General features: G+C 43.9%; 3 protein-coding genes and 1 long non-coding RNA gene across 4 annotated transcripts; 1 reads left to right on the forward strand and 3 right to left on the reverse strand.

Annotated features, from left to right (window-relative positions):
• The first annotated feature begins 815 nt into the window (after positions 1 to 815).
• rb1 (retinoblastoma 1) lies at positions 816 to 24,050 on the forward strand. Its single transcript, XM_076980722.1, has 27 exons — positions 816 to 1,144; positions 1,543 to 1,663; positions 1,806 to 1,909; positions 2,845 to 2,979; positions 4,367 to 4,402; positions 4,852 to 4,901; positions 5,027 to 5,137; positions 5,335 to 5,468; positions 6,178 to 6,255; positions 8,032 to 8,141; positions 8,251 to 8,328; positions 9,846 to 9,933; positions 10,109 to 10,225; positions 10,314 to 10,370; positions 10,467 to 10,498; positions 10,634 to 10,710; positions 10,827 to 11,032; positions 17,115 to 17,230; positions 19,419 to 19,555; positions 20,151 to 20,296; positions 20,470 to 20,574; positions 20,701 to 20,814; positions 20,933 to 21,078; positions 21,189 to 21,219; positions 22,499 to 22,644; positions 22,778 to 22,824; positions 22,906 to 24,050. The coding sequence occupies exons 1-27, from the start codon at positions 1,035 to 1,037 to the stop codon at positions 22,977 to 22,979; spliced, it is 2,706 nt and encodes a 901-aa protein (XP_076836837.1). The 5' UTR covers positions 816 to 1,034; the 3' UTR covers positions 22,980 to 24,050.
• Positions 4,194 to 5,432, reverse strand: LOC143482381 (uncharacterized). The gene is made up of 2 exons (XR_013122203.1): positions 5,298 to 5,432; positions 4,194 to 5,189 (listed from the first exon to the last, which is right to left on the reverse strand). It is a non-coding gene; the product is annotated as an uncharacterized LOC143482381 (long non-coding RNA).
• On the reverse strand, positions 10,975 to 13,059 carry LOC143482378 (lysophosphatidic acid receptor 6). Its single transcript, XM_076980724.1, has one exon. It carries the CDS (start codon positions 12,261 to 12,263, stop codon positions 11,322 to 11,324), a length of 942 nt encoding a protein of 313 aa, XP_076836839.1. The 5' UTR covers positions 12,264 to 13,059; the 3' UTR covers positions 10,975 to 11,321.
• Positions 14,045 to 15,688, reverse strand: lpar6b (lysophosphatidic acid receptor 6b). The gene has a single exon (XM_076980726.1). The coding sequence runs from the start codon at positions 15,681 to 15,683 to the stop codon at positions 14,655 to 14,657; it is 1,029 nt and encodes a 342-aa protein (XP_076836841.1). The 5' UTR covers positions 15,684 to 15,688; the 3' UTR covers positions 14,045 to 14,654.
• Positions 24,051 to 24,805: the final 755 nt, after the last annotated feature.

The raw sequence follows: 24,805 nt of genomic DNA on the forward strand, positions 1-24,805 counted from the left end.
TAAGACCAGTAATGGACTCCTTATCGTAATACATTTCTGGTCCAGAATTTACTTAAGCCTATTATCAAGTACACTGTAGCGTGTAGCTTTAGGGTTTGGTCATCCTCATTGTGTAGTCAATCAAATTACAATAAGCTAAAGACAAAATTTAAGCAGATTCAATTTAAACATATAATGATGGTAAAAGGTGAAACCTTTTTTAGCCAATCTCACCATTTCTGGAATGTTGCTATCAACTTGTGACCAAAATTGTTCTATAAAACCTTTAATGTCGAATAGGCCCCTAATCAACTGAGATAAATCTCAGTTCAGCCGTGATGCTTCACAGTTGCTCCTGTGAAATGTTTTGAGATATAACGGCCTGTGTTTTATGCTCCCTAAGATGTTAATTGTTTAACTCTGATTTGATTAGACATCATTATCAATCAGTAAACATATCTGTTTACCGCATTGGTTAAATTTTGAGCTCAGTGGTTATTCACATAATTTCAGTTGTACATCGTATGTGCAGCGCGTTTTTTCTTTTTACTCTCCGATGCGTCTTCCCGGCCACCGTACTAACGGCGTAACACAGCAATCAAAAGTTTCAACTTATAACATGGCAATAATTGATTCGTGTATCTGGTAAGGGATAAATATACAACAGAAGCATATGGAAATTCAGCGTAACACCATTAGTACCAATGTGCTCTGCAGATTATTGTTTTTTACTGAATAAAACGTTGACACTGTTCAAACATCAGCTTCCACAGTTATCCCGAAAGGTCTAATCGTGCTCTTATTCTGTCCCCGGAAATGACGACACATCACGGGATGTTGCGCTGAGGAGTTTTCCCGCGGTTTGAGGGTTGGGAGTCAATACTGGATTATAAAGGTGGAAGAGGGGAGATCGCGACTCGGCAGGCGCTGCGCTGAAGTTTTAAAGGCATTTACGCGTTCATTTTAGTCGACGTGACGTTTAGTTCCCCCTTCAGCTTCATTGTGTGTTTTTATCTTGAACACCCGTCTCTGACGAGCCCTCGCTACATTTCACTATGCCTCCCAAGAAGCGCAATACCGGGACCCCTCCGAACAAGGACCCCAAACCCAACAACAAGAAGACCGGTCCGGACGGCAAAGACAAGTCCACGATCTCCCCAGATAAGTAAGGACGCTGCTGCGTTTCCTATATGGTCTGCCTGTTATTCCAATCTAGGTTAAGTAATCCACCACTGTCCAGGAGACCCTGCCTTTCCGCTTTCTTCTTCATTTGAGTGTTGGGTTTGGGCACCAGCTAGATGTTTCGCTCTAACAGATGACCACACCCGCTCAGTCAGTTTTTAATGTGATCTAGATAAAGACTAGAAACGTCAACGTCTGGACAGCTGGTTTCTTGATCGAGAAACGACCCAAGATGCTCACAGAAGTGGTTTATTTGTTCATGTGATGTCCAACTTTCCCCTAGGTCCGTTAACCTGCTGTGCAAACGGTCAGGGCAACAGTGTAGTGCCAGCTGCCCAGTTTGAATGGTCTTATGTGGGTTTTTAACACTGTCTTTGTCAGGCACAGGGAGAAGCAGCCCGAGTTCGTGGCCCTTTGTGAGGAGATCTCTGTGAGCAACACCGTGTGTGATCATGCCTGGGCAGTCTGGGCCACGGTGGCCAAATCTGCAGAGAAAGTAAACGTATGTCTTCCATATTTTTTATTTTTTTGATAGGCATGTGTTGTTGATCTTATGTTCAAGCCTGACTGGAAGTGTCCTTAGTACAGATGCCTTACATGAAGTTTGCTGGTGTCTGTGCGTGGCACCTGTTTCTTTGTTGCAGAGTACGAACAAACACCTTTGGGGAGCCTGTGTGTTCATTTCAGCATCAGACCTGGAAGATGTCCACTTCACCTTCACAGATTTTCAAAAAGCAGTCGGTATGAGGTAAGACAACATGAACAACACAGTAATGTCAAACTGACACCGATGCTTCCCTAGGCTGAGTGGATGAACTAGCGGGAGATGCACCCAAAGCTCTGTTTTATTTGACAGGAGCCATATTGCAAGTGTGGATGTATAAAGCCTGCAGTTCTCAAACGCACACATTTTCACTTATGTAGCAAGATGATGGGTTTGTGCCATACCAGGCCAGGTCCTGAACACTGGGCTGGGATGAACAGCGTGTCTCGTTTACATGTAAATTGTTTAGAAAGAATGCAGATTTCAGTTATTTCCCATTAGCATTAGCTTTAATGACAATTAGCAACCAAGTTATGGTTTCATTGAAGTGTGAATGTGTGGTTTTAAACTAGAAACTAAAGCTTGTGCCAGCCCTGTTGGGGAGCTGACTCCTTCCTAGCCCATCTCAGAAGCCCTTCAGTTTTTCTTGCTAGTGCATTGTAGAGAAGTCATTAAAAAATTGGCCAAATGTCTTGCCAAGTCCATTAGAACCACGTGTAAACAGACCACATTAACTGACTGTTGACATAGTTCTCAGTATCAGGGTAGATATGTCATGCACCCAAAGAATAATACTTGGTTACTACTCTTTAATTAAATGTAGGATCATAAACTTGATGCAAGTATCCAATTTGTGATACAAAATGTGTCTGCACTTCATAATGATGGCTATACCCGTTTTCAGCTAAATTATCAGTTGTCACGTTGTGTTTTGACATGCTAGTTTTGTTATATAGACTAATAGTTATATAGACATCAGTAGTTATATAGATGAATGGCTTACAGTTGCCTACTACATTTCTGCCTATGTACTACTAGACCCAAGCTTGTCCATCACAGCATTTTATTTTAATTTGTTTTGAACTTGAATCTGCTATATTTAGCCTAAGCATGTATTTTTTGTTGTTGTGCCAATCCAGTGTGAAACAGTTCATCAACCTGCTGAGGAGGATGGACGAGAAGGTGGACATAATAAGCTCGAAAGTGAACTCCATTGTGACCCGGCTCGAGAAAAAATACGAGGTGTCATTGGCGCTCTATCAAAGATTCCTGAAGTAAGACTGTTTTCCGTTGTTTTGTGGATTTGATTGTTGTGCTGACTAAATGTTGGACTGGCAGTAAGAATAGTACTGATGAGAGTTTCACGAGTTTCATGGGTAATCATGCAAAGACATGGTTAACTTCATCCTGTAGATTTGTGTAAATTGATGCAGAATGGTGGTTTGCAGTATATTGATATGGCAGTGTGAAGTAGTAACATTAATGTTACTAATAGTAATAACACATTTTTCTGTGGCAAATCTGGTACCATACCTCAAGGGATGATCTGATTGTGTTGTGTGTTGTCTGAGTATGAATTGAACACGGTTTCAATGGGAATTGTATTGCAGTCTACAGTCAAAACGGTGTTCCAGTTGAAATAACATTTGACCAACAATATCGGAGCAAGTGTTCTTGATCAAGTATTACACGTATTGCTGCTACAGCTCCTCACAGAACGAGTGTGAACCTAAAATAAAAGAGAATTATGTTCATTAGTAAAGGGTTGCATTGTCCTATGAAGCTGGCTATAGTAACTTTTTTTTATATATATATATCTGGAATGTTATCGAATATTGTAATATTACTCTAATTCAGTCTGGATTCCAGCTATCTGAAGCCCTGAAGTAGTGTAGTAAACTCTTACTGGGTTTAGAGGTGTGATGTCCAGGCATTGTGGGAGAAAATTAGGCTGCTGTTTTTCTAGCCGTAGCTGCTTAGAGAGTATGGTATAGTAGTATATATCTGTAGTAGTATAATATGTATCAGCAGTCTGCTGCGAACTGTGAAGTTTCCCGCTCATTGACTGAACTAAGCTTTTTTTTTTACAGTGAACACCCTCTAAGCAGTGTTCTGATGTACGTTCAAGGGTTTGGGTTTGGTGTGTTTAATCAGTTTGAGGGGTAATTGGCCACTATGCGATGTTTTGATTAATGCATTTTCGCGAATCAGAAAATCTTCATTCCTGTGCTTGGCTCTGCCCTTTCCTCTTTTCCCCCCACCTCATTCTTTTTTTTGCTGACCTTTTTTGACTCCAAATGAGACGATGGTATTGGCAGACTCTCAAAATGCCCTTGGAGGCGTCTGGCCAGCGTCCTTGCAGGAAAGTCCGTTGGCCTGGGCTCCGGTCTGTCTTCAGGGCAGACTGAGTGGTAAACATGTGGGCTACCACCATCGGACCAGATCAAAGGGTCCCGCAGTAGCAGGGCACTCGTAGAAACCCTCAGTCTGCAGCAGCGCTTCATACTTTAATAACCCAGCCGCCATAATAAAGGATCATAGGCTGCATGTTGGATAAATACACACAGCAGACCATAATGTATGTTGGTTGTGCTGAAAGCATATGAAATTGAAATGAATCGTAAACGCACAGTAACTAACATGACTTTGATCTTTTTCCAGAACATGTGATAAAATCTATTCTGAGCCTAATGATAAGTAAGTAGAAAGTCCCATTAACTTGAATTCATTCTGTCCCCTTCTCATTATTACAGCATCACTGTTTGAAATAAATACATGTATTGCAAAAAAAAAGCATTACCTAAAGCAGTACTTTGGTTTAATAAAAGTAATTGACACTCTGTACAGTAGATGTACTGAACTTCCTGTAGTTGTCGCTCACATTTGGGAGGAGTACAGTAGTTCCGCTTTAGTCTTAAATTTAAGTACAGACGAGCTATTTTGCTCAAAGTTAATTTAAATAATGTTATTTGGAAGTCATTTTTAGCGTATTAGCCTTGTAGCTCCAGTGCAAACACGAGGACCGACTATAGACCCCAGTTTTATCAGATCTGTTTGACTAATGCAGATTTACCAAGCTCGATTGACAACACCAAAAGGTTCGGTTTGAACCATTCTAAAGGTCTATTTTTCTGTCTATTATACAGGAGACAAGAACTTTTACGTTGTACCTGGATCATGTTTCTTTTGGCTAAAGGTGCGTGACATTAGCTATACTGATACTCAATTAACAGAATTGTGGGCCCTGTATTGCTATGGGCCCTCGCGCCGCCCTGTGGGCCCCGTGTTGTGTAACTCCACCGAGCCTCCTTTACTGTGCAGGAAGTGTCCTGCAGATGGAGGACGACCTGGTGATCGCCTTCCAGTTGCTCTTGTGTGTTCTGGAGTTCTGCACCAAGCACTGTGTGTCCTCTCTGCTCCAGCCTCTCTACAGTGAGTGAAGCGTCCACGCGTCTCCAGGGCATCAAGCCTCACTGTGGTTCAGCTGAAAAAATGTGTTGTAGCACACGTCAGTAAATAAATAAAGGGTAAAAAAGGGTAATTTTAGCTAAATGTGTCACTTCTTGGAGTGGTGCATTGAGGTGTGATCTACCATTTTAGCTCGCCCTGTCTTTGTCTCTGTCTCTCAGAATCGGTCAGCATGTCCACCCAGGGCCTTCCCACTCGGACGTCGAGGCGTAACAAAGCAAAGTCTCAGCTTGCCGAGGTGGACGTGCAGTTGCTGGAGACCCTCTGTGAAGAGAGCGACTGCAGTGTGGATGAGGTCAGGAAACACCGCCGCGTGATCACACCTGGGGGGGGGTGCTGCGTTCGTGCACGGTTCGTGTGCACGGTGGAGACGCAGCTTTCATTTCCTGTTGGGGAGCCGACTCGTTCCCAGACCGTCTCGTACGCTTCATGTGCGTCATAGATGGAGAGAGAAGTCATTTAGAAACAGGCCGTCTGCTGGCACCATGTACTGTAGTCCCAGTGCTGTTGCTGTGATGCAATACAGAGACCAGCATCTCTACGAAATGAATGAAAGACGCACTACAAGAAACCCCCAGAAGCTCCGTGCCTAAACGAGACTGCTACACATTTATTATTATTTTTTTTTGTAATGGCTCAAGTCTTTAACAATGTTGCATGTTTGCTATTAGTCATTTTTCATAATGTGTACGCTTGGCAGCCTCGGTCAAAATGCACTGCACCGCACAGATCTGATAAACTGCTCTGCAACCAGGATGGCGAGAAAAGGCTTTACAACTTTTAACAATCTTGTTGACACCTTGCTGATGTTGCTATATCATACTATGGGTAATAACATTTGTAGAGATTAGACTTATTCCCTGTGCGTTCAAAACCCCGGCTCCCTGACCGTCGTACACCAACCATGAGATTTCCACCTCCTCTGTCTTCCTGCACTGTACTGTGGTTTACACCATTAACCATCAGCCAAGTAGCAATGACCTCCTTGTTTCCTGTAATTACAGGTGAAAAATGTCTACCAAAGCAGTTTCTGTGTCTTCTTGGACTCCATGGACTTGCAGGGGTCACAAGAACTTCCAGCTGTAAGGAGTTTCATGTTGTGCTGTGAATTATTGGTATAACACGGGGGGGGGGGGGGGGGGGGGGGGGTTTGCCCCCTTGACACGGAGCCACTGGCTGACCGCTACATTGCAGCAGCATGCTGCACTCTGCATTATTACTGTGTTGTTGCTAGGGATGTCCCGATCCAGCTTTTTGAACTTCCGATCCGATACCGATATTTATTTGCACTTCCGATCCGATATCGACCGATACCGGCCTATCCGAGCATGTATTAAAGTTTAAAGTTATTTAGCCAACTTACTTTGTTGTCAAACTCATGTTGAAAAGCGTTTTACTCTTGATAACAAGTAGCCAGCTGAATTAGGTGTGTTTGAATAATACACAATGGTTGGTATTGGAGAAACTGACCTGTTTATTTAGCAATTAATAAACTCAAAATAGACAAAATATTAAATAACAAACAGAAATAGCATCAGTAAACCAAGGATTAAAAAGCCACAAGTGCAAATAATATTGTAAATTATATTAAAAAAAAAAACACACAACCTGAGTGGAAAATAGTCTATTATTAACATTAACATTAACATCCATCAGTGCTCTTGAACAAGTGTAAACCAAAGCTTAAAAAAAATCCGTGCACATATCGTAAACTAATTAAAAGCAAAATGCCTTCTACTCCACACTTTGCTGCTCCATCCCCATCTATACACTCCCTTCAATTCAAACGTTTCTGCCAGTGTTAGTTGTGTAGGACCTTTCTTTTTGTCTTCGGTTTTCATTAGAAACTCGTCATGTTGTTTATGGTGGTATTTCGCTAAATGCTTGATTAGATTGGTGGTATTAATAGTTCTTACAGCTTTACCACAACGCTTGACTTTACTGTGGCATATGTTGCACTCTACCTCTTCGTCTTTGTCATCCTTTAAGGTAAAATAATCCCACACAACTGACCGATAACTTCAAATTTACACGGCGGTCCGAGATGACACGGAGCTAAATTGGGGCAGAAACTAGACTCGTGTGCTGAAGGTGTGCTGGAAAATGCGGACCGGATTTTACTCTCACTAGCAAAAACTGGAATGGATTATCTAAATGGGTGCGCAGGAAAACCGGGATCGGACTTAAAAAAACTGGATCGGGAGTCTGGATCGGCATTTTCTTGTGTCTGCCAATCCGATACCGATACGCATTTTTTGCTAATATCGGCGGCCGATCCGATCCAAATATCGGATCGGGACAACCCTAGTTGTTGCTCATAGACTGTGATCATTTATCTTACTGTAAACTTGTACATGGAAGTTTTAATTTGAGGATTTATACTAAGAGAAAGTAAATGCTGTTTCCAGCTTCTAGTATAATGCTGTCATTTCCTATTTCCATTCACATGCTTTTAAAATTGAGCTACCAATACAGCATAACTACCTGTCTAATCTAGAACTAACATTACTTCTAAGTATTTGTGGCATGTTAAATGCCAATAAGATTTGAATCTAATAAAGGCGATTTAAGAGCCAGTGATATTGAAGGTTGATATGTTAATATTTGCTTTGAGCTAACCTCCTCGTGGTTAGACATATTGATGGAAACTGTGTAAATTGAATATGTCTACATTAGCAGTTGCATGGTAACTGTAAGTGCTTTTGGAAGTCTTTGATTGCCTTCGTTTTATGGAGTCCTGGTGCTGTTTGAGAACTGGTACCATTGCCTTTGCTTCAGCAAATATAATATCATGTAAAGACCTTTTTATTTTTGCGATCTCTGATCAATGTTTTAAGCTTGTCCTCTTGACTTCATAGGTGAAAACTCTTTCCACAAAGTATGAAGAGATGTATCGTAAGAACAAGGACTTTGATGCAAGGCTGTTCTTGGATGATGATGAGACGCTCCGGCCAGAACAAACACTAGTGTACGTGTTGCCAACTAAACTCGGACAGCCATGACGTTTGTGAGAACGGTGCTTTCTCTTCAACAACGTTTGCATTTATGTTGATTGTATGACTCTTTCTTTCCTGTAGTCCTAAAGTGGAGATGACTCCCAGAAAGACTGAGAGTGGGGAGGAGATTTCTCCTGTTCCACCACAGACTCCAGTCAGGTAGGAGAGCTCGGACATCTGTGGCTGTCACGCGACATGGCTGATTGTCATGTGTGACCCCAGAACGCTTTCAGCTGCTGCTGCTGGTTTATGCTCTATTGGAGGATAGGGCTGTCGCGGTGAAAGAATTTCCCCTGCGGTTATTTATGGTGGCTCAACACCGCGATATGCGGTATGACGCGATATGCGTCATTTGTCGTCTAAAATCTTAATTTTAGAGCTATATAATTGTTTTATTGTTTTTATTGTAAAGGGGTTCTTATTGTTTTTAAAGAAGAAGACACAGTTTTAAGAGCAGTTAAATATGTGTTTATTGTCAAATAGAGAACACAGAAGTCAAATGAGATGCAGTAAGAACCCATGCTCTTTCGCTTTCTTAAAAGTGTAGGGTAAATATTTTAAACGAGATTTTAAACACAAAAAGAGAATTTAATAAATAAATCAATAAAACGAAATCTTTCCTTAACCAGAAGAATAACGTCTCAGCTTAAACCTGAGTTGTCACGTCCCTGTTGCGCGCTAAGAAAACCAACATATTCACCTTATGTGGTTTCAGTGAGGAGCGGAAAGGGCTAACAATATTCCCGGCAGTACTAAAAACTCGCTCTGATGGTGTGCTTGTTGCACAAATGCACATGTACTTGCGGGCAAGTTTGCAGAGCAGAGGAAATCTAGCCTCATTGACGCGCCACCAGGCGAGTGGATCTGCGTGGATTTGACTTGAACCCGAAATGCTCTCAAACCGGCGAAGTCGCGTTTTGTTTTTTGACCAGAGCATCTGCCGTAGTTTCCATCTTTGAAAAAAGGAGACGGATTGTTGATCAGCCGCACCGGATGATAACAGGGGGTTGATGGGAAAATGACTTTAACTCTTGCACAGGCACTTTCCCCTCGCATGGGAAAAAACACAAATATTGCGGTTGTTGCGGTTAATTCCCGTACGTTGCGATTTTCTCGTCAATAGCGCGGTATTGCTATACTGCGGTTATCGCGACAGCCCTATTGGAGGATTATGCTTCTTATAGCTCTTCCCTGACTGAGCATAGCCACAATAAATTTTATATTCTGTATGGATTTCATAGTTCAGATGTGTTGGTCCTTAAAATTAATGGATAAAACATAGCAATGGAACTGCTGCTGAACGAGTTTTTATTTATTGAACAAAGACAAATTACTTATTTACTTGAAAAAGAATTATGTGAAATGTAGATAACACCGTTTCAAATAGGCTGCGTCATTTGGTAATACTAAACAATCACTTGTGGGATCTGCTATGTAATACGCTAGTGTTAAGCTATTTGCATACACACCTACTGATTCACTAGATACCACACGTTTATCTTGATTTTAAAGGTCATGGGGCAACTTCATTTACCTCTATAAACTAGGTCTCTGTCTGTATAACCCCACCCCCATAACCTCTTCTATTTTCTACTTCATGTCTCACCACAAAAACATATTTGTGCAGGCTGTGACATTTTCATGTGGTTGAAAGTTTTATTCTTTGGTTTTACCAGAGCTGTTATGAACTCAATTCAGCAGCTGAGAGGAGAACTTACCTCAGTCAGCGACCAACCCTCCCCCACTCTTCTCTTTTACTTCAAGGTACCCCTCCTAACCAGAAGAAAACTAGCTGTGTAGACATTTACACCAAGCACCATGTTCCATGTTGAATCATACATCAATTCGTTTTACTAATACTTATGTTCATGCATTTTCAAATGTTATTGCTTTTTAAAGTCTGTTAAATTCCATTAGTAGTAATGTCGTGTTCTTTCAGAACTGCACTGTGGACCCCTCAGACGACATTACTCTGCGGGTTGAACAGCTGGGTCAGGTCTTTAGCCAGAAGTTTGCCCAAGCGGTTGGCCAGCGCTGTGAAGGCCTCGGCAAGAAGGTAGTGGAAGAGTCTCCTTCAGAGCCAGACGGCAGGTCAAGGTTTAGTGCTGTGAAATTAAGCTGACTGTGTTGTGTCTGATCTGCAGAGGTTCACACTTGGTGTTCAGCTTTACTACAAAGTCATGGAGTCGATGCTTAAATCGGTGAGTGCAAGCAGGTTCTGGTGATGGATACAAATGTGGGGGTTTTGTATTTCTGCTCTTGAACTTTTCTTATGGCTGCTTTAATGTTTTTTTTAGGAGGAAAAGAGACTCTCTGTGCAAAATTTCAGGTAAAAAAAAATTTTTTTTAAATTCACCATTGACCACTTAAATCACCACCTCTCATAGCTGGTTTGTGGAGAGCTGAACAAGATGGCTCTTTGCCATCGCTTCATATCCCAATGAGTTCTGGTTTTGTCTTACAGTAAACTTCTTAACAACGCTACGTTCCATACCTCACTCCTTGCTTGTGCACTAGAAGTCGTGATGGCAACCTATGTTGGTAAGCTGGATTAAAGTACCATCATCTGATTCACAGTCAGATTAGTTTACTAAACTCGTAGATTTGAGTTACTGAGCTTTATTTTAAGTGTGTGTGTGAATTACTATCTCCTCTAGGTGGTTACATGAAGAACGGGGGCGACGAGTCTCCTGAAACTGACCTGCGGTTCCCCTGGATCCTGGACGTCTTCGACCTTCATGCCTTTGACATCTACAAAGTCATCGAGAGCTTCATCAAAGCAGAGCCCGCCCTGAAACCCGACATGATCGAGCACCTGGGCCGCTGTGAGCAGAAGATCCTGGACAGCCTCGCGTGGAAAACGGTGAGTCGCATCCTCTCGCCACAGTCCGCCGGACGGCTCTCCTTACCGGTAAAACCGGCTCCCAGAATGACTTCCTCAGTGTGTAGAACTGAAGCAGTATTTCATTACCTCTCGCTGTCATTTCAAAATGAAAAGTCTTTTGTGTGCTGACTGGATGTAGGGGGTGGAACAAAACAAAAAGAAAGTAGAACTTCTTCTAATTTGTCGGTTTTTCAGGGTCCGTGGTGGCCTCGGAGTCCGCAATAAAACGTTTTGACGCGTTTGTCCCTCCGTAACTTGCGCTGACTGCTCATTGGTTGCGGCGGCCGCCTCTGCCGGCCGTGCGTCCGTGCGCCAGGCCGCTGGAGAAGTAGTAGACCAGCGGGTTGAGGCAGCAGTTGGCGCTGGCCAGCGAGAGCAGCACGGGGTGCAGTGCCGCCGTCAGCCTGGCCAGACCGCAGCTGCGCACCAGGCCCAGGTGGCCGAGCGTGTAACCCAGCAGGTTGACGTGGTAGGGGGCGAAACACAGCAGGAAGACCCCCAGCACGGCGTAGATGACGGTGAGCGCCCGACGGCGCCGGCGAAGACGGTGGGCTTTCCCGCGCAGCACGCGGACCACGGCGCCGTAGCTGCAGACTAGCGCCAGTGCGGGCAGCAGGAAGGCGGCCTGCACCAGGCCCAGCGCCCATGCCACGAGCAACCGGTGTCGCGGTGCAGACGGGTCCGGGAGGCAGGGGAAGGGGCCGGGGGCGCCCGCGGACAGCAGCGTGGGTACCGCCAGGCTCAGCGCCCACACCAGCCACCAGATGGCGACGCTGAGCGCCCGGGCGGCCCGCGGACCCCTCAGCCGATGCCGCAGGGGCTGCACCACGGCGAGGTAGCGGTCCAGGCCGATGCACGCCAAGAAGAAGATCCCCCCGTACAGGCTGACGTACTTCAGGGCAAAGGTCAGCCCGCAGAAGGCGCTGCCCGGCGACCAGGCGCCGTCACGGTGCCGGTTGTGGTAGTAATAGATGCGCAGGGGGAAGGAGAAGGCGAAGAAAAGGTCTACGGCGGCCAGGTTGGCCATGTACACGGCAGTGCTGGTCTGGGCTCGCGGCCCCAGCCACAGGTGCCGGACCGCCGGCCCGTTGCTGGCCAGACTGAGCACGAAGATCAGACTGTAGGAGACCTGGTAGTAGGTGAAACGGTAGCTCATGTCCAGCGTGCAGTTGGTGGGCAGCGACGGTCCCGTGTCGTTGGGCAGGTCCATGGTAGGCTGCGGTTCTGTGGTTCTGGCGTCAGTCAAACCCCACGGGCTTTATCTACCCGCTGAATGATTAACCTGCCTGCTTGGAACAACAGTGGGTCAAACCAATCAGACCCATCTCGAAGAAGCGGCATGTCGAACATAATTCAGTTATTGCCCTTATGTGGACTTTCAATATTTACACGCAGCAAGCATGTGCATGTGCCTTCTGCACAGCCAGCCTGGCTTGTATTTTTATGGCTCTCGTGGGGTGTGTCATCAGCATAGCAGGTGTTGGAGACTATGGCTCAGTTCCCCATATAACTCGTACTCATTTTCCATTTCCTCCATCGCGTTTTCCCCGACTCACATGCTCCAGACATCGCCACTGACTAAGGCCACGTGTTTATTTTTATGGACCCCCATAAATGTGGTTTAGCAGCGACGTCCTTTCGTATTATTAAACAACGATGTCTTGCGCTTCTAACACTTGAACACCAGCTTGTTCATCGTCCTTGGGCACCGTCGCTGGCGTTGGCCGCGAGACTACTTTTGGTTTTAAACAGCATTGCTAATGGTGTGTGCAGTGCTGTCCTTTACAACATATAGGTTCCTAAGTAGTGCAGCTCAATAACTCAAAACATTTGGCACTAATTGCGTGATAATTTGCAGAATCGATTTGAAGAATCGCACGAGCCGCAGCACGCTTGGGGTGCTGGAGCTCTTCTTACTGGAGTGTGTCTTGACTCGGCTCCTGGAGTGGCTGCCTCTGAGCAGAAGTGGTCCCAGCAGAAGGTGTTGGGTGCGTGTTGGGCTGCAGAGAGTGCTGGGAGACATTTGGGATGTGGTGCATACATGCATTCCTTCTGCAGGCGTGCAGTCACACGCTTCTGTCCCCCCCCCCCCGTCCTTATGAAATCTTCACCGTCACATTCTAGTTCCCGTTTCTCAGGAGCTCATTGCAGCCCTGCAGGACTGAGCAGCTGTGCGTGTTTCTCCGCCTCAGACGGCTACTATAGAGCAACGTTGTTTATTTTTCTTGCATATTCTTTTGTTGAACTCTTAGCATTTGTGGTTCGTTTCAGCCTGTGATCTTTTTGCATCCTGTGCCGTTGTATCCAAATGGTGGATTATAAACCGGCTGTGATGTCCGTTTATTAGTATTCAAATTTCACTTCATGAATATTACGAAGCTGCTGAATATTCATTAATCTCACCGTTCCATTTTCTGATGCACTGATATTAAGGGTATTTTTTTTAGGGAGATGAAACGCTGAGCTATTGTTAAAGTACAAGATGTCGGCAGACATGCTGAATTATTTAGACCTTTCAAGTGCGAAATGTGACTGAGGTAAGCAGAAGGCGACCACTGCCTAGTGGTCCACGTGCGTTTGACCACACGATACTGAACCTGTGGTAGCCAGTGCTCCATCTCCCTCACGCGAGCGTTGAACACTCAGGCGTGTTCTGGTGGAGGCTAGTTCTTCCTCTCCTCGAGCTACTAGTTCTGTCCTGTTCTAGCTGTGGGATCATGCTGTAGTCAACCATTTTTTAACTGTTCACTGCACTGGCCTGAAGTTGTGCCACTGCTGTGGTTTACCTCTGACCTCTGTAACTATATCGAGTGTTGCTTGTGAGCTGAGCTGATATTAAGTGTCAGTTGTGTAGTATTCATATGCGTTTATTATGATCTTTGTTTCACATTCATTGAACACAAATGTGTATTCCAGACTCTACAAAACATTGAATAAGAACAAAAAATGACATCAAAAAATGATGGAAACAATAAAAAATCACCAGGCAAAAATCGCCAGGGTTAAAAAAAAAAAAAAAAGCCCTCCTTGTGCATAGGTTTAATACATATGCATAAACCTAAACCTTACTGAATACATATGCATAACCCTAACACAATGTTCACCCTTTTAGAACCTTTTAGGCCCCATTTCCAGATGATTCACATGGCATTCTGTGCTCATCAGTGATATTTAAGGCTACACTGAAACTACAGGATAAACACTACTGAACCTGAATCTTTTGGCTTTGTGACAAAATGTTTTTGTTCTTGGCCATTTGTCTCAATCTTTAAAAAAAAAAAAAAAAAAAAAACCCATGAAGGAGCACAGTACCCCCCTGTCTATTTTTTTGATTATGAAATTCCCCACTGGTGGAGGGGCTAGTGAAACAACAATAATAAATACTGTTTACATTATGGTACATAACATTTAATACATTATTGTTATATGTTTGAATAAATCGCATGTAGTAGCAATCAAGTGGTGGTTTGTAAACTCATCCGCAGCTCAACACAACTATAACACATTTTTAAACATTTGTGTATCGAAGATAACACTTCATGATGCAGTTTTTTCTGTGGTATTTAAATCGACACGCTAGGCTTCCTCCTATACATTGTTTTTACACTGTGGACTCACCACGCATGAACTTTACACTCAGATTCGTGAAGTTCCTCTTGGAGAGGCCTTTAGAGTCCAGATCGTTGGAGTCCTTCGTTTTGCTGCGTAGAAAATTCGACTTGCGCCTGATGGAGTTCTGAATGGTTTCCGAGGTGAAGTAATAAATGATGGGGTCGCAGCAGCAGTTCATCACGGTGAGGCAGAACGCTATGGGATAGATGGTTCTGACCACGGACTCCACTGTGCAGTTCTGGATGACCTTGCTTCGGACCAGGGCGTAGAAGACCAGGTTGACGTTGTACGGCGTGAAGCAGACGCAGAAGATGAGCAGGTGCACCACGATCATGCGCAGGATCTTGGCCTTGTTCAGCTGACCTCCGCCCCTGATGACCTCGGGGGTGCGGAGGGTCCTCAGCATCATCACGGAGCAGATGATGTTGATCAGCAGCGGGATGACGAAGCCCACCGTCTCCATCACCACCACCACCCTGGATAGCGTGGACTGCCACTGCGCGTTCGTGTAGTTCTCGAAGCACAGCGTCTTGTTGTTGCCCGACGCCGACGTTTCCAGTTTGAAGCCCGCCGACAGGCTCGCCGACACCACCACGAGCCACACCGTGCCGCAGGCCAGTTTGGCGTTGCGCTTGGTGCGCAGGGACCTGGAGGCGAACGGGTAAACGATGGCCAGGAAGCGGTCCGCGCTGATGCACGTGAGGAACAAGATGCTCCCGTACATGTTGGTGTAGAACAACGTGACGGAGAGCTTGCAGAGCGTTTCTCCAAAGGGCCAGCTCCGCGTGACGAAGTAAAATATCCTGAAAGGCAAGCTGAGGACGAAGAGTAGGTCCGACACCACCAGGTTCAGCATGTAGGTGGTGGTCTCGTTTCGTTGTTTCAGTGCACAGGAGAAGATGTACAAAGCTGTCATGTTGAAGACCAGTCCTAGTAGAAACACGAGGCTGAACACGGACTTGTACAGAGTGTACTTAAACACGTCGTTGACCTCACAGTTTGTTGTGTTGTTTTGCATCTTCACTTAGAAAAATAACTTATTTTTCACATTGATTATTGTGACACAAGTTTGCACATCAACGGTAGCAAATCCAGAGTTGGAACTGTATCCAGAGATTTCATTAGTTTTCAAACCAGTTCTTTAGTAACAAAAAAATAAATTGAATAGAAATGTAAAAAATGAGAGCTCCATATGGTTCTAAGTAGAGTTCACCAAGTGCTCCTGAGCACATGTTCATATAAAAAAATCTACACATACCTTCTACATCTTCTATGAAATGGTCCTTCTCTCTTTCAGTGTGAAGGAAATAATGCCATCATCCACTTTTTAAATCCATTATTTCAAATGTTTGTCTTTCCTTATCGGGAGTCTTCATTCGGTCTTGGTTTTTCTGTTTCTTTCCTCTGGTAATGGATGTCTTGGTGTTTATTACCGTTCACCTCGGTCCTTCAGACGCGTGCTTCAGCCTGCAGACCTTCTGTTTCCTCTTCCCCTCAGGTTCCGTCGTGCAGCAGATCTCACGCTAGCTCAGAGCTTGTTCGAATAACTGATTTAGCAGACGGGCGAAGCTCTCTGTTTATTGAAGGGAGGAGCGAGGGGGGAAATTGCCCCTCCCTTTCTCTCCTTGACCCAATTTGCTTCTCATTTGCGTGTAGATACAGGAAAGCTCTCACTACCTGTTCTTGTTCAGAGAAGAGCCTCAGAATCTTCCTGTTTAGATCTCTAGTTAGTTAGGTAACTTGTTACTTTTTATTTTTTTGTCACATTTATTTTATTTTTGTTCAAATTGTTATGCCATTTTATTACCGTTTTATTGTTTCTTCTATTTATTCTGTAAAGCACTTTGAGTTGCATTTATGTATAAAAAGTGCTATACATATAAAGGTTGTTATTGTTATTATTCTTTAGCCACTTCTCTTGGTTCCTGTGCCTAAGGAGAACCCCATGATATCAGTGCTACTAAATGCCCTTTATATATTCTGAAGTATTTTCCATTCATCATTGCATTTGTGATGGTGTGGGTTTGGTTTCTTTAAATTTGTGCATTTTGGTTTTTCATTTCTCATGACAACATTAATGATGTTTTGCCATGATGTCGAGGGTTTTGCATCTTTTTAGGACATGGAAGGTTTCTGAGTAAGAACCATCATATCCGTGAAATTTCCTCGAAGAGCTAATGGGTTGATTCAAAAGATAATGTATCTGATTTAACTGAATAACCATAAAAGGTCCTATTAGATACTCTTACAGAAAGGACAGTTGGTTATACATTTGGAGAGGAAATGCTATACTGTGGCCTGCTTAAGAAAAATTAGAAACACTATAAAAAACTACTTAAATTACATTTAAAATGTAACTCATGCAAGCTAGCTCCACCCATGATGAACAGCAGTACTGTCTCAGGATGGTTGTGGGTGATTTACACTGAGCTCCTTATTTCTCATGTAGGACTCGACTCTGTTTGAGCTCCTGAGGCAGTCCCGGGAGGAGGGGCTTGGCGAACAGGCGGAGCCTCCAGCCACACTGAACCAGCCTCTGCAGCATAGCCACACAGCTGCTGACCTGTAAGTTGCTCATTGGTTGGGAATTTGAGGGGGAGGAGTTTCACTTTTCTTCTGGACATGCCCCGTTACAATTGAAATTATATAAGAGTACAACAAAAAAATCTCATTATATACTACGGAAACACGCCGATGCAGAAACTGAGGTTTCAGATGTGGGTAGATGCTAATGTCAGATTCATTAGGAAATCGACAAGAATGTCGTCACTACAGAAATTATTCAGCAATTTCTGTAACTTTTGGGAAACCAGATTTTGATCTACTTTCTACATAGGCCATAAAAAAAAATTTCATCATCTGCATGTCAAAATGCACTTATGCAATCTAGTGGAGGGACACAAGTTGAGGAAAAAGGATGAAATTGTATTTAATCAAAAGAAAAGTTCATTAGAGTTCTATTGCTTCTATTTCTGTCACTAAAATAAAAAACCTATTTGAAACATGTCTTCCCAAACAAAGATGGAAGCAGGTATTGATGCAAGATGTTCATTTGCAAGTCCTAGAAATCCATCGTGTACGTGTATGTGTGCGTTCTATTTGGACATTCAGCATTGGTGTGAGGAGTGGCAATGATTCTTGGCCACCACCCTGACTGTCCTTCTCCCTTTTGTAAACCCATTAGTTTATTTTGGTTGTACAGAAGTTGAACAGGAAATCTCAGGAGCTGAGTGTAAGCAACAGGCTCTTGCCGTGTTCGTGTAATACCAGTGTTATGAAACCGCTGCCCTGTGTCCACTCCCAAAGAATCTGAGCGGCACCCTGGCGAGGAGGATGGCCGACACCCAGTGGGCGTTGTCCATTTCCCTCACGGACCCCGCCCTTTTCCCCAGCCACACTCCTGCTGAGTGTTCGGTGTGTCTGCAGATATCCTTCACCTGAACTGACTTCACAGAAACTAGACTTTGTTCTGAGTGATGACTCACCTATAGCACTACATGTGTGGAAGAAATAATGGTTTCAAGGTGAGGCAGAATCTGACCAGTAATGCTTGCGTAATGGCATTTGTTCTGTCCAGAAGGGGTAGTGACGCCTCTGCTTTCAACCAACAACAAACGGATTACTTGGACTAAAGAGATGTGAAAACGTCCAGGTGGTTGACTCACAGATGATGTTTCCAGTTTGTCTTCTACAGAACTATAAGATTGATTACATCTGTTCAGTGCGTAATCTCACAGGGCATCCAGACACTTTTACTTTCACACAGTGTCTTATCAGTAAGGTGTGTCTGGGATTATTCATTTACAATTACAGTGCGTACAGCGGTCTGTCTTGGATTTGAGGAGCGTGTCTATCCTTTAGTAATTATGTCCTTTGCATATAAAAGTAAGTCATGGTTTAAAAAAAAAAAAAGTAGCCAGCCATTGTCTCATGGTGGTGGGTTGAAGAGTGTTAACAGGGCCCCAAAGGGGGGGTTGAAGGGCCCTTAAGTATGGAACTAAATCTGGTTTAGGGCAGTCATGGCTTGGTGGATAGGGAACTGGTCTTGTGACCGGAGGGTCATGAGTTCGATTCCCAGACCTGAGGTGCCCCTGAGCAAGGCCCTTAACCTTCAATTGCTCACTTGTATAAAAATGAGATTAAAAAAATGTAAGTCGCTCTGGATAAGGGTGTCTGCCAAATGCCATAAATGTAAATGGTTTTCAGATGAAAGAGGCAGGAAAGAGACAAACAGAAACTGAAGGGTTAAGCAACTGCTAACAATCATCTTTTCCCAGAAAAGTGGGCCTGAATGTGAATAGTCTACATTAAATGAACTGCTGTGGTTATAAAATGCTTCAATACCACGTCAGTTGTTGGTAATAACTGCATAACACAATTAGAAATAGCATGATGCCCTATCTGTAATCTGAGGTAAACGCTAAATAAATTTGTTTGCATAGCCTACCACACCGTTGCGTAGTATAGTAATTTGAAACAAAAATTAACGTTTATTGAGAGGGACCCATGGGCACTTCTTGTACATATCTATTAACATATTTGACAAACATTTACTGTTGTATTAGTAACAAAATTAAGAATTAAAAATATCTTGAAATTTAAGTGTATGTGGGTATCGTGTGTCTGGGTGCGTGAGTCATAACCAAACCAAGGGGGTGTGTGCCTGCAGGTAGGTAGTAGACTTGTGGTTGTACAGTAGTAGCACATAGCTGTGTGTGTCTAAACGCGTGTGTCCCATTTTTCTCGCTGCCAGGTACCTGTCTCCAGTACGACCCAGCCGCCGGGGCCCCGCCCCCGAGGCAGATGGCCCCGCCCCCTCCTCAGGCCCGCCTCCTGCCCCGGGACCCAGGCAGCTGCGCTCCAACTCCCTCAGCCTCTTCTACAAGAAACGTATGCCGTCTCTGACCTTAAGAGCTTCCAAACCATCTCGTGTTGACTGTTTACGTTATCGTCTCCTAGCGTCCAGCGAGGTTTTGAACCGGGCTGTCGTTTTGTAGCGCTTTTAATGGTGCAGGCTACGAGACCTGTTTGTAGGGTTTTTAATCATCTGGGCTACGAGACCTGTTTGTAGGGTTTTTTGAATCGTCTGGGTTACGAGACCTGTTTGTGCTCATGCGGTTCTGAATCTGCGACTTCATTCGCTACATATACGTGCTGCTTAAGGCCATTTTACCTCAATTCATTCACACCCAGACCCTCAGCAGGAAGCGCTGAATATCGTTTCTCATTAATGAGCTGTGTAGCCAAAGTGAGAGGGTTTATATAAACCATTTAGATCCCATAATGCACTGGGGAGGGGGCAGAGGTGTTGAATGAATGAATGAATGAATGAATGAATGAATGAATGAATTTAAAAATAATAATAACATTAACATTCTGAAGTATAAGGCAAGAATTTAGCTCTGTTGCTAAACCATAAACTGAGTTGCACAGGACAATGGGTGCTAGTAGATATCACACATGGATCTTGTGTGTGTGTGTGTAGTGTACAGAATGGCCTACCTGCGGCTCAAGCTTCTCTTCTCTCGTCTGCTGGGTTCTCACCCCGACCTGGAGCCCGTCATCTGGACCCTGCTCCAGCACACGCTGCAGAACGAGTACGAGCTGATGAGGGACCGACACCTGGACCAGGTACCGCCCAACCGGACCCTCCCTTCTGCAAATTCCCACGCAAGTCATTTGTTTGTTTGCAATGTAGATGCATGTTCGGTGTCAGTGGTTTTTGGTGACTTATCATGCACCGACTTGGTAAATAAACAGGTGCTTACAAGATGACCGTGTCCTAAGCCGTTCCTGTCTTTCAGCTCCTGATGTCCTCCATGTATGCCATATGCAAGGTGAAGAATGTGTATTTGCTTTTCAAGACCATTGTGACCGCGTACAAGGAGCTTCCCAATACAAACCAGGAGGTAAGACCCCAAGGGATCGCAGTGGTTACATCAGGGACTTGAATCTGTTCTTCTGCTGCTTACCGTGTTGAAACCAGGAGAACTGAGATGGCTTCCTGTTGTGTGCCCTGTTGTCGTGTTCTCCAGACCTTCAAGCGCGTGTTGATCAGGGATGGCCAGTATGACTCCATTATCGTCTTCTACAACCTGGTGTTCATGCAGAAACTGAAGACCAACATCCTGCAGTACTCTTCACCTCGGGTAAGGCACCCTGCAGAACCTGCCTTCAGAGAATGAACTTTGCTGCCACCTAGTGGCTGGAAATTATCACTTGTTTTTCGTCCATATTACTAATGGTGGTACTATGCTTGTGTGCTAGCCTCCTCCGCTATCTCCCATACCCCATATACCGCGGAGCCCGTACAAATACCCCAGCTCTCCCCTGCGAGTCCCCTGTGGAAACGTCTACATTTCCCCTCTGAAGAGCAGCCGTACCGCTCCAGCTGCTATGACTCCCCGGACCAGGTCAGCGTGCGCTCCGTCCCAGCAGGACCCGTCCATGGACCGATCATATGTCCTTTATCGTACTACCTCTCGTGTTTTGTTTAGTGGCTTGTCTTCTGTGTTTTTCACAGGATCCTTGTGTCTATCGGTGAATCCTTTGGGGTGAGGCATTTTCTACCTGTATGTCACAACTGCTCATTACGTTTAAGTGGCCCACATGGCTCTGCTGATGTCTATTTTGCTTTTATTAAGCCTACATTTCCAAATGGAAAATAGACAGCTTGCTTTTATTTGGCTTCATTCTGTGTTAATTTTGACAGCAATTTTTAAATTTAGTTTTAGTCTTAGTCTTTTGACTAAAATGTCATTTATTTTTAGTCATTGGAGTTGGTTTTTAGTTTTACTCTAGTTTTAGTCGACTAATTATCAAAATAATTTAGTTGACAAAAATATAAATGGTGTAATAGTCATTATATACACTTACACAAAATGAAACATTTATTAACCAGTTACAGAATATTATTGTTTGTATGTGCAATATATACAAAAACAACTTTATTGACCTGAACCTGATTTCCAAACAACTATATTAACCTGAACTTGGTTATTAAGCATAACAATAATAAACCATTGATGACCAGTAGGCCCGCTCTACCTGAAAAGCATATGTAGTTTATGAACAATGCATATTACATTCTATATAAAACTGGGTGCTGTAAAAACAGCAATGCCATAACCTGCAGATGTCGTTTCATTTGTCGTATTTTTCCTGACAACATCGTCCCACATGGCTTACACAACGTCTTGTTTTTCTCAAAGTCAAAGGAGAACTATGTCCATATATCGCCACTCATCTTTCTCCCTGCTGACATTGTCGAGTTAACTTAGAGTTGAATTTCATGAGTGACCACAGTTCACAGGCTAGTATGGTCTTCCCGGGTTCTGTGCAATGTGAAGACATTAGTACGTTAGTGATTGGACGGTTACACGGTTTGTCCCACCTCTCCGTGTATGCTAAAGTAGTTACGGTTGGATCTCTTCTTAACTTATCCCTACCTTTCACAAAACTAAATCAGGTCTGATTGTATGTCGTCGCTGGCCAACAAAAATGTCCATGAATGTCCATCATCGTTTTATCCCTTCGTAAAGGTTAGTTGACGAAAACTATGACAAATTATTCGTCAACGAAATTAACGCTGGCTTCATTTCCCTCTACTGCACAAAGGTGCAGTCCAGACCAGAGGTGCACTGATGTTGTAATGGTTGTAATGGTCAAGCAGAATTAATGTTGGCTTGAGTGCTAGCAGGTGTCTGACATGTAGGCTTCAACCTTTTCATTAGGTCCTGTCCACTACTCAAATGGACAGTTACTAGATGCAATATTAAAGTACTAGTTGTTTCTGTGTAAGCCGTCTTCATGACTATTCTCCATATTCGGCAGACAACGGCAGACAAGTTCCAAAAGATCAATCAAATGGTCAGTAGCTCTGATTGGTCCCTGAAGAGGGGTCTGGATGGAGACACCGCCCCCAAACCCCTCAAGCGGCTGCGATTCGATGTGGACGGACAGGACGAGGCTGACGGAAGGTAAGACACACACACACACACGCACGCACGTACACACACCCCGGGAGGCCCAGCACTGCTGTGCTCTGCCTCTTCATCTTTTGTTATTGACGTGACTTCATCACGAACGCTGTCCTGCTCTCTGCCTCTCCAGCAAATCAAGTGGTGAATCGACACTCCTCCAGAAGCTGGCTGAGATGAGTGAGTCCGCCTCTGCTCTCCCTCTGTTTGGGTGTTTGAGATTGCAGAGCATGCTTCAGCGTTTGTCTCTTGTTTCCTCAGGCTCGGCCCGCAGCCGCATGCAGGAACAGAAACTGAAGGAGGAGGAGGCGGAGCGAGGGGAACCGGAGGCCTGACCCGGGCGGTGCGAGGGGAACCGGAGGCCTGACCCGGGCAGAGCAGGCGTGCTGCACCTGCCGCTGGGCCCCCCGCTGTGCTGCATTCTGCCAACCTGCTGCTCATTCGCCAGCTTTAAAAACATGTCTTCCTGGGGTTCTTTCTGTTTTTAGTTTTTTTTTTTTTTTGTTTTTTTTTTTAAGACCACAGTGATCCGAGGTGTCTGAGATGTTTGGCAATTCGAACGTGAGTGCATGTGCCAGACAGAACAGCCTTCCAGCGTTTTAGATCAAACATCTGAAGAGCTCTAGTGTCATGGGGGGAATTTTAGCGATATAGGAAGGAGTTTCAGCTTTTGCTTTTCCGTTTTCTTTTTAATGGAAGCCTTTAACGAGCCCCATGAATACTGAAGTTTTTAATTACTTTTTATTAAAATTGGAATCTCTCCGATGTGTCTGTTTTCTGTTCTGTGTTTAAGATGAACAAATATCAGACCTAAAGTGATAGCAGTGCACTCTCAAGGTTATTTTTTAAAAAAGGAGGGAAGAAGGATAAACAAGAGCCTCAGGATACCTTTTATAATTTAATAGGCTAATTCTAGCCTTCTTCAACATGTTTTTTAAAAGATGGCCTGCATAATTTTCCTCATTATATTTATCGTAGACATGACTGCATCTATGACTACTGCATTACATATTCAAGTCATAATCATGGGTTTTGCTGGCACTGTATCGCCTTATAAAGGAATGGCAGAAAGTAGTCTTGTGTTGCGAGTGTAGCAATGGGTCTTGAGTCTTTCTAAGATTTCCCGAAGTTTAGAATGCCCTGATCCTGTTAAAAGCATTATAATGAATATAACGGAATTATTTTTGTCTTGAAATATTGTCTTTTTAGGCGTGAATGTGTGTGCGTGTGTGTGCGTGTTAGTGTTAATATATTGAGGTTTTGTTTTTTGGGCTGATCGTGTACTGTGCTATCAAACTTAGTTAATAGTACGAGTACTTTTTGTCACTTTGTCAAAGTGTTCAGGTTGTTTTATTATGTATGACTGTCCAATGATTGTCTTTAGAAAAATAAAATATCAGACTGGACTAACTGGTGTTGTATGCTACCTTTGTGGGGCCCATCTTTGCAAAAACGAACAACAAATGCACTGTATGTGTCTAGGGATGTGTACTCTTTAAAAAAAAAAAAAACAAGGTGTTACTGTTCCATTTCTGTTTGTTTTTTTTCCGCTGTACTTTAGCTGTTGATAAGTTCATCTGCAACTACTGAGGTACCATTTTAGGTCGCCAACAACTGCTTGTCCCAGCTGATGTACATCCTGAGGTTTGTGCTGCAGTACTGTTATTGCACAGGCTGTCTTCGCAGGATGAATAGTGTACTTTGTAACAAGTTCCTTTCTCTCTTCTTCCTCCGAATCGGACGTGTGGCAGTTCGCGCCTTGTTTAGGCTGTCCTGCCGTAAAGGATCCATCCTTTCATGTTCGAGATTTATTCTTCCATGAGTTGTGTGATGTTTTACTCGAACATGTTGGCACTGAAATTAACTGCTAGCATTGGTCTCTTTTTCCTTTATGTGTCTGATTGGTCATCTCCAAAATCAGGAGGGTATGCAACCATTTTGGAGTGGAAGTTGATTTTGACACCCATCATCGGGTCAGACATTATTCCCTAAAGTCCACTCTTACTGATTACTGATGTGTTGAACTGCATTTGTAACTGTTGGCGAAGGTTTCAAAATTCATGAAAGTGTGTGTTGACTGTAACTAGGGTTTTTTTTTTTGTTTGTTTTTTTTTTATTTTAAGATTTTAATCCTGATAACTAGTTATTATTCTAGGTTTGC

This window comes from Brachyhypopomus gauderio, chromosome 18 (genome assembly GCF_052324685.1).
Source record: "Brachyhypopomus gauderio isolate BG-103 chromosome 18, BGAUD_0.2, whole genome shotgun sequence".
Taxonomy (NCBI): Eukaryota; Metazoa; Chordata; class Actinopteri; order Gymnotiformes; family Hypopomidae; genus Brachyhypopomus; species Brachyhypopomus gauderio.

What these genes read in the sequence shown, in the direction of transcription:
- LOC143482378 (XM_076980724.1), bottom strand. Translation starts at nt 12,263, where the DNA reads ATGGACCTGCCCAACGACACGGGACCGTCGCTGCCCACCAACTGCACG.
- rb1 (XM_076980722.1), top strand. Translation starts at nt 1,035, where the DNA reads ATGCCTCCCAAGAAGCGCAATACCGGGACCCCTCCGAACAAGGACCCC. An exon ending in TTCCCAATACAAACCAGGAG is followed by an intron (nt 20,575 to 20,700) that starts GTAAGACCCCAA and finishes CGTGTTCTCCAG; the next exon opens with ACCTTCAAGCGCGTGTTGAT. An exon ending in TGCAGTACTCTTCACCTCGG is followed by an intron (nt 20,815 to 20,932) that starts GTAAGGCACCCT and finishes CTTGTGTGCTAG; the next exon opens with CCTCCTCCGCTATCTCCCAT.
- lpar6b (XM_076980726.1), bottom strand. Translation starts at nt 15,683, where the DNA reads ATGCAAAACAACACAACAAACTGTGAGGTCAACGACGTGTTTAAGTAC.